This window comes from Apteryx rowi, unplaced genomic scaffold, assembly GCF_003343035.1.
Source record: "Apteryx rowi isolate R43461 unplaced genomic scaffold, aptRow1 scaffold_69, whole genome shotgun sequence".
Classification (NCBI taxonomy): Eukaryota; Metazoa; Chordata; class Aves; order Apterygiformes; family Apterygidae; genus Apteryx; species Apteryx rowi.
The window spans coordinates 2433439-2449648 of record NW_020450971.1 but is presented as its reverse complement, the minus strand read 5'-3'; the positions used below and the strand labels follow the sequence as shown (position 1 = coordinate 2449648).

The window sequence follows — 16210 nt, the reverse complement described above, 5'->3', positions numbered from 1 at the left end:
GCCTGCCCCGGCGGCCGCCCGCTCATCCATGCTGCGCCGCTGGCCTCCGAGGCGACAAAGCCGGCATGGCAACGAGAGCCGCCGGGCAGCGCCGACCGCAGGCGGCTCTGAACTTTCGCCCGGCGCCGCGACTACGGCACCCGGCAGCCCCCGCGGGGCCGCGGCCGGGGCGGGGCCGGGACGCGCCCGCAGGGGCCGCCGGGACGTGTAGTCCGGCCGCCGCCTGCCCTGGGCGCCACTCCCGCCCCGCCTGCTCCCGCCTCCCGGGCCCGCGCTGCGCCCCCGGAGCAGCCGTCGGCGCCCTGCTGGGGCAGCAAAGCCCTTGGCTCTGTGGTCGGAGGGGAGGCTGCGCAAGGGGGCCGCCGGCATCGCCCCTGGGGCGGCAGCTGCCCGCCGGCGGCACGGGCCCGTCGCGTGGGGGAACCAGAGCGCGAGAGTCCTTCTTCAGCCGCAGGCCCGGCTGGGAGCGGCACCGACAAACCGGGCGCCTTGGGGAAGGCGCGGAAAAGGGGAGGAGGGAGACGTCCATGCGCCTCCATGGGCGGCAGGGGTGTCCCCCCTCACAAAATGGCCGCCGCCCCTCAGGGCGGCCGGCGGGCGCGTTGGGGGCGCTAACGGCGTCCAGCGGCCGTTGGGGCGCGCGCCGCAGCGGCCGCCCCGTGGGCCGCTCTGAGGGGCCCCCGCCCCCGCGCGTGGCCGCCGGCTTCCTCGCTGCGTCGTGCCTCGGGTGCCATTGATTGCACGTGCTATGGCGCCGGGGCGCCTCCTTGCCCTCCTCCTGCTTCAGTGCCTTGTCAGTTATGCAGGAAGACACCAGTAAGAAGGTGCCCGTGTTCCTGCCTAAGAGAAGTTTGCTTTACGGGCTGCAAGTTTTGAGTCTCCCGTGTTAAAACTTATAATCTCAGCCCACTTGTTATGTGCCAAATCTATTACCTTCAGATCATGTCTCTGTGACTGCTTCGTCTTCTAGTATCTCTTCCACAATGTTAAGAACTAGCAACATTCTTCACCCCCAAAAATATTCTCAACAAGTACAATGAAAACATAAAAGCAGAACTGTCGCAGATTCATGTCTAGACGGATATTGTTAGAGTGGATGTAAAAGCAATCTAGAAAGACCACTGTAATTCCAGAGGATGTCAAATGAACAGAAACAACATCTAGGTGCCTAAAAATACATTTTATCACAGTGACATGCAGGTGCTAAAATGAAATTATAAGGGACAAAGTTTAAATGTCTGGAAAATGTCAGTACAGTAATTAGCTACTGGTCATCAAGTGCACAGCGCCTGTGGTCTCAGTGTTGGGATGTTCCAGCCATTTCTCTTTAAACCTGTAAAACTGAATACGTGTCACTGGTTTTGATGTGTTGGGATCCTTACGTTTTGAGCACAGAGACCTGAAACTTGCTAGAGTTAAAACAAGCTGCATGGAAACAGAAAAGAGCTTGTAAAGATGTGAGTAGCAACCACCTAAAATCAGGCAGAAAAACTTTTAGCAGTGGACATCTGTGTTCGTGGAGTATTACCACTCCTTGCCCTATTTGATTACTGTCAGTTTTGTTATGTTGCTTTCGATGAAGAGGGGAAAATCCCCACTGTTAGAGGTAGCGGCCACACACCAACCCTTCACTGTAAATACCGAGAAAGGAGCGATAGAGGGAAGGTCTGTTATTGCTCCGTGGGAATCCAGCATCACAGGAGTGTAAGAGTGACACTAAAATGGGCTGTGCTGTCACGAGACCTTGTTTGCCAGAGCCAGACAAGAATGGCTGTTCTAAAACATGGTGGAGCGTTTGTTTTTGTAGTACTGGATTTCCAAAATCCATAGTCTTTTTGTGGCCGACAAGCTTGCTCCTTTCTTTGCCTCGTTACTGCAGCTGTCGGAGGTCTGCACCCCTGCCTGGAAAACACGAGCAGCAGCTAGGAAGCAATCCTAGCAAAAATGTGCATCATTCATGCGTAATCAGACAACGCTCGGGGGATTTACAAAGGAGGGAGGGAGGAGAAGACCACAGAGCTCCGCTCATTTGCATTATTTCTAGGTTCTTGTCTTTGCAAGAGTCCGTTTTAGTTTAAAAATGTAGTGAGTATATACCTCATACACAGCTTTATACATACTTTATTGGGTTTTAGTTTGCATCCCACTGTGACCAAGTAAAATTGGGCAAATAGACTGTGTCTGTTTATACCACATGTTCCCTTTTTGATTTGCTAATATTGTATACACACACACTAACTTAAAAGTACACTCTGTGTTGTGGCTTACTGCTTACCCCAAAGGTTCTCTCCATGGTTCATCCTGGCTGCTTTGCGCAGCTGAGGCCATGCAAAACCTATAGGAAGACAACTGGGAATTCACAAGGAATAGAGGCAGGTAATAGCTGCTTTACTTTGCACAAGCAGTTCAGTTGGAGCACCCCATCCTTTTACAGTTCCTACAGGTAGAGCCATGACTGCTAATATAATCCAAAACACGCTTTTGGCTGCTCTAAAGCAGAGGCGTTTGGTGTAGACCTGGGTTTGGTTTAGAGCCACCCTGTGCTCACATTTGGGTCCTGCAGCAAGCCATGACAGTCAAGCTGGGAATGCCAACTTTGTCCATTTATGCTGTGTTGGTGGTCCTCCACTGATAATACTTGTGGTTCCGCAGCGTGCCTAAGCCACACACGCACAACTCTAATTGTCCAAAGCGCATGGTTTTGCTGTGCTAGATGTAGTGCTTTTAAGGATCACTTACTTGAGCAAAGCAGCTTTTCAGTCCTGTTTGCATACGAAGGGGGGCAAAGAATGCTTTCTAAATTTTTATTGGCCCGTGTCTTCATGGTTTCTGGTGTACTCAAATCAGGTATATCAGTTGCCCAGGTTTACTTTTAAATTTGCATTTTTTTTTTTTTACTTGAATTTGGAACATTCAAAATTTCATCTTTATTACTTCATGGCATGGAAGTTTGACATTACAGCACATCTGTAACAATCAGCTTTCTTACCAGCAAAGTTCACTTTGATGGCTGGGGTGCTTATAGATCCAAATGTTTGGACAAAAATAAAAGAATAATTACAAATATGATATAATAGTGTAAAAAGTAAAAAGATCTCCAATGCCTCAAGCTAGGATGAAGATATTTTAAAATAGACTATTCTAGCAGTCTGAAATAACAACCATACACAAGCTGTTAGCACTTTAAATATGTTTATTTAGCAGCTACTACAGTCGGCCTCCAAAAAAGTTGGAGTCCCTCTGGTTTCTGAACTGTGTCAAGTGATGAAAATGCCTGCTAAGAACATTGAAGAAGCTAAACAGTGCACTCCTTTCTGAGAAACGGACATGTCTAATAGGGATTAATCTCTTCAAAAAGGCAAAATATAAATATATACACTCTAAAGTCACGACAACAATTTAAACAAACTACGTTAATTCAAGTGGGATCACAGTGGACAAATCCACATGATGTAAACTGCGGTTGTAAAATATCTCTGCTGTCTTCTTCTCAAACCCTGTCCAATTTCCATCTACATTCTGCGATCTGCCTATTGCAGAGTTGAAATACAGAAGCGCTGAAGTGTTGAATCTCAGGGGCTGTGCACAGGAACAGGAACTGGGGAGATACTCTGTTCTTTACACGTTGCTCAGGGCATCCACACCAGGAAGAACCTTACCTGTTAGCAGTTAAGAAATTATAGATTAAAAAGGGCAGAGACTGGACCTGTATACACTTTTGTAGCTATTCAGGCATATAGGTTACATTTAAACTGTTTCACATAGTAAATATATTTTAGTGAGTATCCAGAGCACAACTGCACTCGTGTCAGCAGACAGATTCTTAAAGGACCCCAGTCTTCAATGGTCAATTAACAATAATTGTAAAGTTCTACCCGAGTCCCTTCTAGGGTCAGATCCAAACACTGTAAGAACCTTTTCCATTGAGTTTGACAGCAAACACATTTTGGATTGGATCTGAAGAGTTGCTGCATACTTTCTTCAATCTCTAGTGGCATGTCAATAGGATGTTGGAGTGTATAGTGGAAATTTTAAGAATGAATTAAAGAAACAAAACCTCCTGTAAGTTCTGAATCATTTACTGGGACTAAAACACCCAGGTCCAGGTATTTAGATGCCTCATCCTACTGACAGGAGCAAGGAATCTGCTCACCTTTGAGTAAGAAGGCCCAGATTATTGAAGTGTAGTGTTTTCTAAAGTATCTTTTCATCATTTTGTCCTACTTTAGTAATAAAGAGAGACCATTCTGCTTTTCCTTTTTTGAGAAAACCCACCTTCAAATGCTCAAGCTGTGTGACAGTGCTGAATTCTAACACTGTTCACAACCCACTAGTTTGTTGGTCGTTTTTTTTAAATCCTCAGAAGTTTTCTAATTAGCTAGACTTCCGTTACATTTAAAAGATCACACACACAAACCCACATTTTGGGCCAAAACTTAGACAACTTTGTCCTTTTGAATAAATCAGTTGCACAGTGTTTCCTTCTAGCCATCTGGATTCTTTCCCTTTACCATCACTCCCTAGGCAACAGAAACAAAAGCTCTGTCTCGCATATAACTGCTGGAAACTAACAGCTGCAGTGCAGTTTATTGCAGTTTCTCTTCTACAGAGTAGTTGACAGCATTAGATAATTTACACATATTGGGAAACAGCTAATTACCAGAGGAAACGAAAACTCATTTAGAGTACAATGTAACTCATTAGAAAAATCCTGTAAATTCTCACCATTTTGGATTCCAAGTCTTCTTGTGCAGGTTTGTAAATGATCACTAGAGGGCTCCCCAAAACCAGGGGATTTCAAAACATGCTCCTAAAAAAATGAGGCCTCTAGCCAAAATTCGAGATTATTCTGATGAAGTTTCACAAATGGAAAAGGGCTGTCTTGTATCTGGGTGTTTTAAACAGTCTGGTTAGCATGTCTCAGGATCAAAGAGGGCCTGATCTCAAGGCTGTCTTATTTTCTATCCCAGCATTTTTGCTTTCTGGGGGTGGCAGACTATGCTCTTTGCAAGAATCTTTCATTTTCTTTCACCTCCTCCTCAAGGAGCACTAAGGAAAGAAGAGCTATGAGGAGCATGTTGCTCAAAGGTTGCGTGCAACTCCACAAGGTGAAACAGAAAAGACATTCATTCTGTTGTCATCCTTTCTTGAACATCAGCACAGGGTAGAGCACCCAGAACTATGCGATTTGCTCAAAYGAGTTAAGAGGAAAGAGCAGTTACCCTCTAGCAGTTCCAGGCTGGCACCACCTCCCGTGCTGACATGGCTAACTTTATCTTCAGTGTTCCACTTTGCACAGCAAGTAGCTGTATCTCCACCACCTGTCGAACAAAGAAAAATCAGTGAGACAGCAGAAATTAAGATTTTGTTCAGCTTAAGCAACATAGCCTTGCTACTGGCTGGTCTTGCTCCCAAGTGCTCCGCATGAGTACAAGCACTACAGTGGTTTTCACAGCCATGCCTGCAAGCTGAGGAGGAGCTGAGAACGCTGGAGAAGGAAAACAATTTGACAAATATTTTTCAACTTGGCTCCAGCAAGCAGATGCTTCTTGCTTGGATTTAAAAAGTCAGGAACAAACACATACAACTGCTTACCAATAATGGTGATGCAGCCCTTTCCAGTTACTTCCACCACTTTGTCCATCAGGGCTTTGGTTCCTTTGGCAAACTTGTCCCACTCAAAGACACCAACTGGACCGTTCCACACAATTTGCTTGGCCCTTCCCACAACTTCAGCAAACTTCTTACTACTCTCAGGGCCACAGTCCAAGCCCTAAGACAAGTAAGAGAAATCATACATACAGTTACTGCCAACCATCATCTCAAGTCACCAATGTCTAACTGGGATCCTCAGAAGCTTTTTCATCCTTCCCCTTCATTACACATCCAACAGAACACCCCTCCATTGACACCCCCAGGTGTCAAACACTTGTTAGATCTGAAGTAGACAGCCTAGTCATGGGGCTTGGAAGGGCCTGAGGGCTCTGTTTTCACAGCATCAAGCTTGCTGCTGATGCAGAAACAGCAACACACCGGATGTGAAAGGAGAGTTTCTCTGTATGCACTGAACACTGAGGAACAAAGAGATTTGCTAGCAGCTGCTGCTGTAGGGTGGAGTCTGGTGTGGTATTTGTCTTTTTAGTATGAATAAGTCATTTTTAAGTCTGTGTCAGATGTCTGAAGCCTCAGTTAGAAAGCTTTTGCCTACTCTAATTAAATTCTGGCCAAATAAAAGGATTTCTACTGCACTCAGATCTGAAGGTTTTAGAAGTTTGCTGTTTTAATCCAAATCTCACAAAAGCTACTTTAGACTGAAAAATTCAAGACAAACCACATGGCTTCAGTTTCATTAAGCCAATATACTCCTCGCAGCTGACTCCTTTCAGCAACATTTACAAAGGATCATAAGTACTCTTTTTATTCCTTTAAAAGGTGTCCTTCCCACTCCACTGCTCACTGTGCTTTTTTTAGTCCCTTGGCTATTAAAACTTACCATCCAGCCATCAGGAATGCCTGAAGCCACTGTAGCTTCTCCAGTCTGTGCATGTTCATCGAATTTGTCTGCAGTGATGAAGTCAACAGGCAGAGTAATTTTCACACCATTCTTCTCTGCCTTGGCCATCAGGTCCTTGACAATTTTTGATCCCTCTTCATCAAATAGAGAGTTGCCAATCTACAAAAATTATTTGGGGAGGGTGGGGGAAAGAGTCAGATATTTGTTTAGCTGCTGGTCATTACAGAAGAGAACAGCAGTAGTCAGCCATAGCCATACTGCTTGGGTGGCAATTCTGGAGACACTGTTCCCTTAAACCACCTAAACATCGGCAGTAATCCTTGTTTTTGCAGACTGATTTTCAAGAAAATTCTCCGTGCTCTCCTGCTCTCACAAGAGCCAATGTAGCCAATTCTCAATACCAGAATACACAGGAGACACTTGTAATCATCACCTTTACTAGAAGCRGACACAGAGGTGCTCTTTTCATACCTGCATATTGTTGATCACTTTGAGGAAGGTGAACGCCATTCCACCACCAATGATCATCTCATTGACCTTATCCAACATGTTATTGATCAGCTGGATCTTATCCTGAACTTTAGCTCTGGGGAAAGAGAGAAAGAGTGAACAATGTAGCCACAGCCCAAAACTCCTCAGACAAAACGTATTCTGTTTTCAGCTAGATGGCATGAAGCCTCATAACAAGTTCTTGGATAAAAGTCTGAAGCAGTATTACTCAACTGCTGTTCAGTAACGGCAATATAGTGATTGCGGCATATCAAGGGCACTCAGAGAACGATGCAACAAAGGAACTGTGGTGAATGGGCAGAAAGGGAATTTGGCAACTTAATAAGCCCAGTGTTATACAGCGACTTACAAGAGCATTAGTCAGCCTTACTTTGTTTCTATATTTATATATATATATATATATATATAWAWAAAAGAGCTTCATCTGGCACTTTAATGCCTATTTCCCTGGACTGTCCAGCAAGGCAGGGCAGGGATTAGAGCACTGCCATTCACAACCACTGTCCAACTCTGATTCGCTATACCACACTACCCTGTGCTCAGCTCCCATAACTAGCCCAAGTCCAGCTCCCCATCACACTCACAGCACAGCTTCAAACTACCAGAATGACCTGCCATACAGACTGCCCTCCCCAAAAGCAGATGACTGCTTTCAGCACGAGATACGAACGATAATGGAATAACAATGCCAAAATTACTTTATGCTAGAATGTCAAAGGAGGCAGGAAATGGACTCAAATCTCCTGTCTTCCCTCTTTAATGCCATGTGCTGAATTTTTGTTGTTGCTGTTCTCTAAAGGAAAGCTTGGTAAAGACCTTAGGAAACAGCCCTGGGCTACTTCTAGACTGGCACTCAGGAGACTTGCATTTTAGTCTCAGTTTGGCTGTGTTTTGCTTGATGACATTAGGTAACACCCTTTCCTTTTGTTGCTTCAGTTTCCCCGTCTCTAAAACAGGGATAATGATATGGATTTCATTAATAAAATGCTTTCAGACCTTTTAGTGAGAAAAAATAGGTATTGCCTCTACAATTCCCACCTTAGTGGCCAGGGAGAGCTCCGGCATAAACCACTCATCATAAACCCTAATTCAAGCAGTGAAGTTGCTAATGTCATTGTACTATGGGAGCAGAACTGATAAAGAAGCTATTGATGAGACAGATAGAGCCACAGCAAAACCCTGCAGGGCCCACCTTCCTGTGCACAGCTCCAGGCAAGGCAACGGATGCGAAGGTGAATTGCACTTCTGCCTCTTTCACTTGCACATACCCTGCTCCTAACACCAAATTGCTTTTTTGCACATAGTTTTTCTTTACCAGCACATTTCATTTCCATTTTACTTGTTAATACAATTTTTCCCACTTCAACTTCCGGGTCCGGTTTTGTTATACACAAGAGGCAGCCAACCTGCAGCTGAACCACACACAGCTTGCGAGTGGGACTTCCCTCTGGGCTGCTGTGGGAGGAGACGATGGAGCAAAACTTGCTAAGACACTGCCATCTCACCTGGGAACAGCTGCACCACCGCTGGAGTGGTGGTGTTTTCAAACAGATAAAGTTATTCCGTGACTCTGAACTGCTCTCAGAGCTCCCACTGTGACTCACTAAGATGCACAGTCGGTATTCATCAGTCCTTGGCCACACAGTGAGTTTTGTATCCAGCTCCTAGACTTTGATATGCTGGTCATCCCTGTTGCACCTCTCTAATGAAAGGTTATTTTGTTCCTATTGGATTTACAACACTTCCAGACTTTACTAATAGGCCTGATATTTTAATAATTTGGCCATCTGAAGTGCAACTCTAACTCGAACATCTGATACGGTAATAAAGTAACAAACTTTCCCTTGATTCCACCAAGGTCAATGAGGAGTACATAAGCACTTAACGATGGGTAGCCTGTAAGCTCTAAAATTTGGAAGGGTATTAATAAAATAAATTAATAAATAGAAAGTAGCATTGTTCAGTATAACTGAGGTCACAGAAGATGTTTAAAACTTTATGTGAGAACTGAATACTACTTAAAAATATATTCATGTGTGCAAAGAGCAGGAATAAGCCACATACTTTAATCGAGAGCACAGGGATGTTATGGTGTTGAAGCTTTGCATTAATTAGCAAAGTATTTTACTTCACCCGAAAAACTACAGTAGACTGTCACAGAACTACTGTGTTAAACTGAGCATGCRTATACCACAAGAATCGGCAGCAGTGGGAAATTATTTCTATGCACAAGTAGTCATTCAGTTTTGCACCTTCAAGACTCTTCGTACACGAGCTGTTGCTAAAGAGCAGGGGCTCATCCAGCTACAGTAGGTCACCACTGCATATGACAGACTGTGTCAACTTACAAGGCGCTGAGCTTGCAGGATGCTTGTACTCTGAACTGTGAAGGAAAGGTCACTGACAATGTTTCAGGGCCATCGTGTGTATCTGATGGCTCCCCTCGTTCATCTGTACAACAAGCTGCCATGGACTAACTCAAATTGGGGGATATAAGGTGGTTATTATGAGGAGACCCTGATAACATTATCACAGGAGTGGACAGGGTCAGTTAGCTCCTCTATAATCCACATCTTACAGAGATCTCAGCACGCATCTACAAATCTGAACTACAGGTATAGCTCCAAGGAAAGCACTTGTTTGAACCAAACCAAGAAAACTTCATTTCTTACAGAGAAGAAGCTGGTGTTAAAGAGAAATAAAAAGTGAACACATTCTCAAGTCTTACCCTCCAAGAATTGCTAAGAAGGGTCTCTCTGGACTCTCTAGGGCCTTAGCAAAATAATCCAGTTCTTTCTTCATCAGGAAGCCAGCAGCCTTCTGAGGCAGACTGACACCTACCATGGAGCTGTAGAAAAAAGATGAGTGAGGAAAGGAAAAATTCTGCATCAGTACAGGTCCAAACAACCTTGTGTCTCACAGCATTACAAAGCCAATCCTTTAGTCAGCTGCAGCAGTGAGAATATCTACTACCTGTATGAAGAGAAACACAAGGTTTTTCTTTTCCTAGTTTGCCAAGCCAGCTGCACAAGTTTACTGCTCTGAGGTTGTTTTTTCATGAACCATTTTGATATGCAAGACATTGACAGCATTAATCAGGGATCCAAAATGCTGAGAAGCAAATAAGCAGAGCAAAAGCAGAGATGCCTTCCTCCAAAAACACTGGATTATGAAATAGAGCTCAAAGAGGTCCACTACAGAGTTTGCACATATGCATATCTAAACACACTCCATGAGAATAATCAACTGGGGCTATTAAACTTTAGGAAGAGAAGGCTGTTATAATTGCACAGTGTTTATACAAGTCCTAATCAAGTAATTTTGTGTCTTCAAAGTTTCAACTGTCTCCTGTTCTCATCAGAGGCAAACTTTAAATAGCATACACTATAGACAACCACCTCTGCAGCGTACATTGCTCAGGAAAAAACATAGCAGAATGATAATGGGAAAAGCACAGAAAAAGTTATAACTAATTGAGGGCAAAGCTGTGTGTGTTTTCACGGTAGGCAACACTGCAGTTCTGCCTGTGGAAGGAAGATGAATACATACCTGTGAGCTCGGTGGGCAGTTCCAAAAGCGTCATTGATATAAACATCTCCCAGTTTAGAAAGAGAGGCTCTGAAAGCCTCCACCTTGGCAGAATCAGCCTTGATCTAAAAAGATAAAAGAATGACAAGTTTGTGCTATTCAGTTGAAAACATAGAGCTGATTTTGACACTAGGAYCAAATTCTGCCATTTGGCTTGTAAACCTAAAGCAAAGAAAGGGCTGCTGAAGAAACTATCAGCTCATCCTGTGGGTCACTGTATTTCATATTTCAGTCCAGTAGGAGCAACAAAAAGGTTTAAATGGTTTAAACTCAATGTTTAAGTCCCAGAGCTTGCTATTCTCCAAGGCTTGAGAACTGTTCCTACCTCAAGCTTCAAGTTTTTAGGGCATCAGTAGGGCAGGAATAAATTGCAACTCTACCAATCTTTGGGTCTCTTTTGAACAGATTTTCAATTGTGTGCACTGAACCATAACACAGAAAGGGTGCATAGCGACAAGGCTGCTAAGGTGAGAGGAAACACACTCATGCTCACTTACTGAACAAAGAAAATTTGGTTCCTATCACCACAGGTAAAAGGATGAGCTCTGGAAGAATTCACTTAGCGACCACATTTATAAACAGCCTGCACAGTAACACAGGCCACGGTGACACCAGCCAATTCAGGAATGCTGGAGATAAGCTAAGTGTGTAGCAGGCGTGAACAGATGCATTTCTGTTAACAGACTTTTTCTCCATCCTCCGGCATCCTACCAAATCCTCACAGGATGGTTCAAGTAGTTCAGTTTTCTTTCCCACCACCAGAAAGACAGTGGAGCTCTCCTGGAGAGTGAAGTGACTTCTTGGACCTAGTTCATAGCCATGTGCTGTTAAAGAACAATCTGCACTAGCTGTCAGACAATCACCTCTCCAAGTGCCTCTCCGCCTTACCAACTCACCATCCCAAGAATTACAGAAGTGCACAAAATCAAGGGAATTTTTCCCCAAAGGAAATTAAATTCTTGTCTCACTGTTCTCCCTGCCACCATACTGGCTTCCAGTGGCACAAGGTGGTGGTGAATAACTCCAGACTTGCTCAACTTCTCCTTGCCATCTGCAAAGGCTTACTATTTCTCTGGGCCATTTTTAAGCTACAAGAGTCTTGTGTCAGTCCATAAAGGGCACCACACGATGTCAGCATTCCACTCCATGCACTGAATCTGGAAGGAGCCAAGGCCTGAGGAAAGTTAATGGGGTCACCATCGCTAAGAAAAGCAGCTGTCTGGAGCAAGCATTCTTCCTGACCTTCAAGAAAATGTCAGAGGTGCATGGCAGCCTGGATTCTAGTTGCCTACTCCAAGAAAAAGCAGCCTTACACAGGGGTTTGAGAATCCCTACACAGTACAATGCTTAGACATTGCATTACAACATTAAGCAGAGAACAATGAAGGAAATGTGGTTTTCGTGGCCCCAATGACAGTAAGCTATCTCTGACAGACTTTGTTTTCTGCTTTAGACATCCTCAGATAAAGTCTAATAAGCAGCAACCAGTTTCCTGCACAGCCCTTCTCAGCCTTTCTTTTACAGACTATGCGACCCATAGCGTAGTCATCTACAGCCTTTCACTTAAGCATTTTCATTTTGGAACTTCTTCCTGTTGCTCAAAATATTCAGTGTTTACCTATAACCAGCACATGTTCTCTGACTTCTCAAGAATGTTTTACAGCCCCAAAAAAAATTGAGATGTGAAGAAGTTGCACACAGTGTTTCCATTTTTTTTTCAGATGAATAGGCTTAGTTTAGCACTTATTGAGATTCCAAAAAGATACTGTCCACTGAGAGCTCTTAAGGCTCTAAGGCCAGTTTTTATGTCAAATTTGCCATTGTAAATTCAATGCATTYGACTCAAACTCTAGGGCAGAGCACAATACAAGTGATCGGACATACTGCACAAAAGCACTCTGACATCCTTCCGAGAACAAATTGCTAAACAGCGCTCCAGACAGACATCTAGCTCCTTGTCAGCCTAGAGCAAACAAGGTACAAAGGCCAGTGCAGGCATGCACTTCAAGCTTCACCTTGTTCCCTGAAGTATCCTTCCCTTTCCCTTCTTCTTCTACATGGAACCGGAGGTTCTCCAGGAGGATGATGGAGCCAGCTGCAGGATTAGCACAGGCCTTCTCCACCTCAGGACCAACACAATCCTTCAGAAATAAGATCTCCCTGGAGACACAAGATATACACTGTCAGCCCACTAATGACTCTTCCTTTCAGAAAGGAAAGCATCCCGGCCTGCTGACAGAGAGGGCCTGATGCATGCTGAACTGCTCTTCTACTTCACCTGCCCATGAGCGCTTTAAGCTCCACAGCCACTGGAGCCAAGGAGAACTTTTCAGGCATGGGAACACCATCCGGGCGACCCAGATGACTCATCAAAACCACCGACTTGGCTCCATGATCCAAGCAGTGCTTGATGGTAGGAACAGCCGCCTTGATTCTGTAATGGCAGAGAAGAACAAGTAAAATTAAGAATTACTGACCACTTTGCTGAGAGCCCTGGGAGTCACCCCTCAAAAAGGACAGAAGAAACAGAGCACTAGATCAGGATTATTATTTAAGTCCATCCTACCTCGGGTGTTTGCATGATTCAGCCTACCTCTCGAATGGCATCACCACCAGTATTCCCCCAAAAGGAACACTGGGCTTCTCAGGAACCCTACGCTTGCTAGTACTTGTGTCCAGGAGACTTGCTACATCTCACAGAATACAGCTTTCCTGGTGGAGCACATCCAACCTAGTCCTCTCCCAGGGAAGGCAGGAAGGAAGGAATCGTTACAGTCCCTGAAGCACAGTCCAGCATGCATCAACAACATTATATATCTCAGCATGTTTTCAGATGTTTCACTGTTATCTTCTGTGAGATGGAAGGCACAGGAGTTAAATGCACTTTGCCATCTAAATTCTGCTGACTGCTTGTAGCTAAGAAATGCCAGGAAACTGGAACATTACCATGCCTCCTGGTTTAGTCAGTGATCCTGAACCAATAAAAGGAAAGTTGGGGATGTTGAGCAGTGAGCTTATACAACAAATTCTCACATACAGCCAAAGAGGTGGGCTTCCGAAATGGTCTTAACACCGCAATGAGATTATTTTCTCTGAGATGCCTTTAATTGCCTGGTAGCAGCAACTGATGGCTTAACCACAAGTAGCATTCCAGGTACTGCTAACAGTRCTGGGCTGAAACCAGAGAGAAAATGGACTTTGGGGCTTCCATCTGGGATGAAAATTAGGGCTTACCTTTGATTGTTGGTTATTTTGTGATCCTTCATTGGAACATTGAAGTCAACCCTAAAAAACAGAAAGAAGAACTGAATATGCAACAAATGCCTTTTACAAAGAGCAATGAAGCCTGCTGGTAAAGGGGGTGGCTAGAAAAGCAGTTACAATTAAATTTAGAGCAAAATTTTTGCTTCTGCTGTGCACAAGTCCCATTATGAAATTAACAAGTTATCAGCCACTTTTGGTTGCAAGGATAAAATGCAAACAGGGAATAACATCAAGTAGAGTGACTTAGTAAAGTTATGCCACTAATACGTCCCAACAGTTATGACCACAGTAGCAATGATGCTGAAGCAGAATATAAAACTGAGATTGAAAACTGCTGTTCATTTAGAAAATCATGCTCTAAGATCACTGACTTAGGGGCTTCCCAGGGAAAGGAAGTGGATAACATAAAGTAACATTGTGTTCTCCAGTGAGGCCTCTTCAATACTCAGTCAGGTAACCWTGGCAAAGAGACAGGCTGAGGCAGGTGTCCAGTTATTGCCTACAGCTTTGAATTTCTGTTAAGTGCATCAGGGGGGTTTCTGCCTGTTTCTGAGAGGTTTTCAAAGTGGAGATCTGTTATTTGGTGAGACAGCTGTTGCACCGGACGRCACACTTTAATTATTTACCTCTAACCTCTCTGCAGCTAACTGCTGCAGCTTATTACATTCCCGCTGGAAGATCTCACGTGGATCTAGAGGTAGCTTCCCTACGGCATGCCGGCTGAAGAGATGCAAGGGAGGAGTTTCATCAGCCATTTCTGACCAGCAAGTACCTTGTGCCCACGTGCTGACTGAGCAGCAACGGGAAGCTGAGTTGCGTAACAGCTAGAGGCAGAACTTACTCATCAGATGCCAAAATGACGGAGTCTTTTCTCCCGTCTGACTTGCTCAAAGAAAGCATGGCCAAAGCGTGATCACTAAGAAGCAAAATCTTTTTCTTTTGGGTAGGAAGAGAATGCCTGACTGTAACTGTATATYGGAATGAGGAAAGTGAAATGCTAAATTACAGTTTATTGATCATTGTTCTATATTAAAGAACACCAAAATTCAAGAGGTTGCTTGAATTTTCTCCTAGTACATTCAGTAGAAGAGACATATGGAAACAGCTTCAAAAGCTGCCAGCAAAATAGAGGTAGCTGAGCAGAAAAAATTCAACTGGCAGCCCACGGTACAGTGGACTAATTCTGAAAAGGGGAAAAAAAGCACCATAATCACGCTATTATTCTAAAATAAGTGAATAAAAGAATAGTTGGCTTTGCAGAGCCATCAGAGCTACAAAAGAAAGAGCCCGTCCACCCTTGCTCCCTGCTGCAGGCCTGATAAGTCAACTCCACTGAAATCTGAGCTCTCCTTGAATCCTTCCTCCCCCCCATCCCCTGTTTCTACGAAAGCCACTGCCTTTGGCATTATGACTGGAAGATAAGCAGGTTAGGAGTATACCAAAATTATGATGAATAAGAGGAGAAAAAAAAAAGCATTGATTTTAGCAGTACTGAGAGCATGTGGTGATTCCTTTCGAGGAAAYGAAGTGCAGGCGGGAAACACAAAGACCAGCACATTATCTGCTGTTTCACTCCGTTTTAGTAGCCAGGCAAAGAACTGCAAGGATGGATACGGATATTAACTATTGGAGACTAAAAATCAGCCAACCCAGCCTCTGTAATGCAAGACTTCTCTATAGCACATGTCAGAAGAGGAAATACTGGTCAGATGGCAAGAAATTCAGCTGTTATGGAGATGAAAAGTTTTTTGTTGCACTACGTTTAGGAAAGGCATGCAAATTCTGAGCTGGCTTCTTTGATTTTCATTATGGGGTCCAATTTTTGGTAATCACATTTCTAGGAAACTGCTTCAGAGTAAGACGATCGAGAAACAAAATAAAAAGGGCAAGTTTTCCGACAGAGAGATTACAGGGGAGAGGAAGTTAGCAYGTTATTACAGCGACCTACTCGCACAGCAAGGTCGCAAATGTTTATTCATCGCATTAAGATGACCTCGGGCAGGGAATACCACAGTAAAAGGTGCATGTGGAGCAGGAGGCACCACGATGCGCCCGAGCGCGCTTATCTCCCAACATTTGGCAGCAATTCCCACATCAGACTTTCAGCTGGCCTTGATGTTTTATCAAGGAGCCGTAATTCCCGAGTTTAGAGCGTGATGTCAGAGAGCACCAAATACCTGCAGTTCAAGTCTCGTTGCAAAAAAGCAAGACTATTACTCTTACTCGGGCAGCTGCCCGGGCCCGTATTGCCATTTTCTCAGCAGCGCTTTGCAGGAGGGAGGAAGGGGGGCTGGGGAAAGGGCTGCTTCGGCAGCAGCCGCTCCCGGATTGAAG

General features: G+C 44.4%; 1 protein-coding gene across 1 annotated transcript; it reads right to left on the bottom strand.

Annotated features, from left to right (window-relative positions):
- Positions 1-3175: 3175 nt before the first annotated feature.
- On the bottom strand, positions 3176-16130 carry PGK1 (phosphoglycerate kinase 1; the record flags this gene model as incomplete). The annotated part of the gene is made up of 11 exons (XM_026086251.1): positions 3176-3659; positions 5223-5321; positions 5596-5773; positions 6494-6673; positions 6986-7100; positions 9753-9872; positions 10574-10677; positions 12628-12772; positions 12891-13046; positions 13847-13897; positions 16054-16130. Coding segments are annotated over 11 exons (1266 nt in total), but the record flags the coding sequence as incomplete, so codon positions are not given.
- Between the last annotated feature and the right edge of the window lie 80 nt (positions 16131-16210).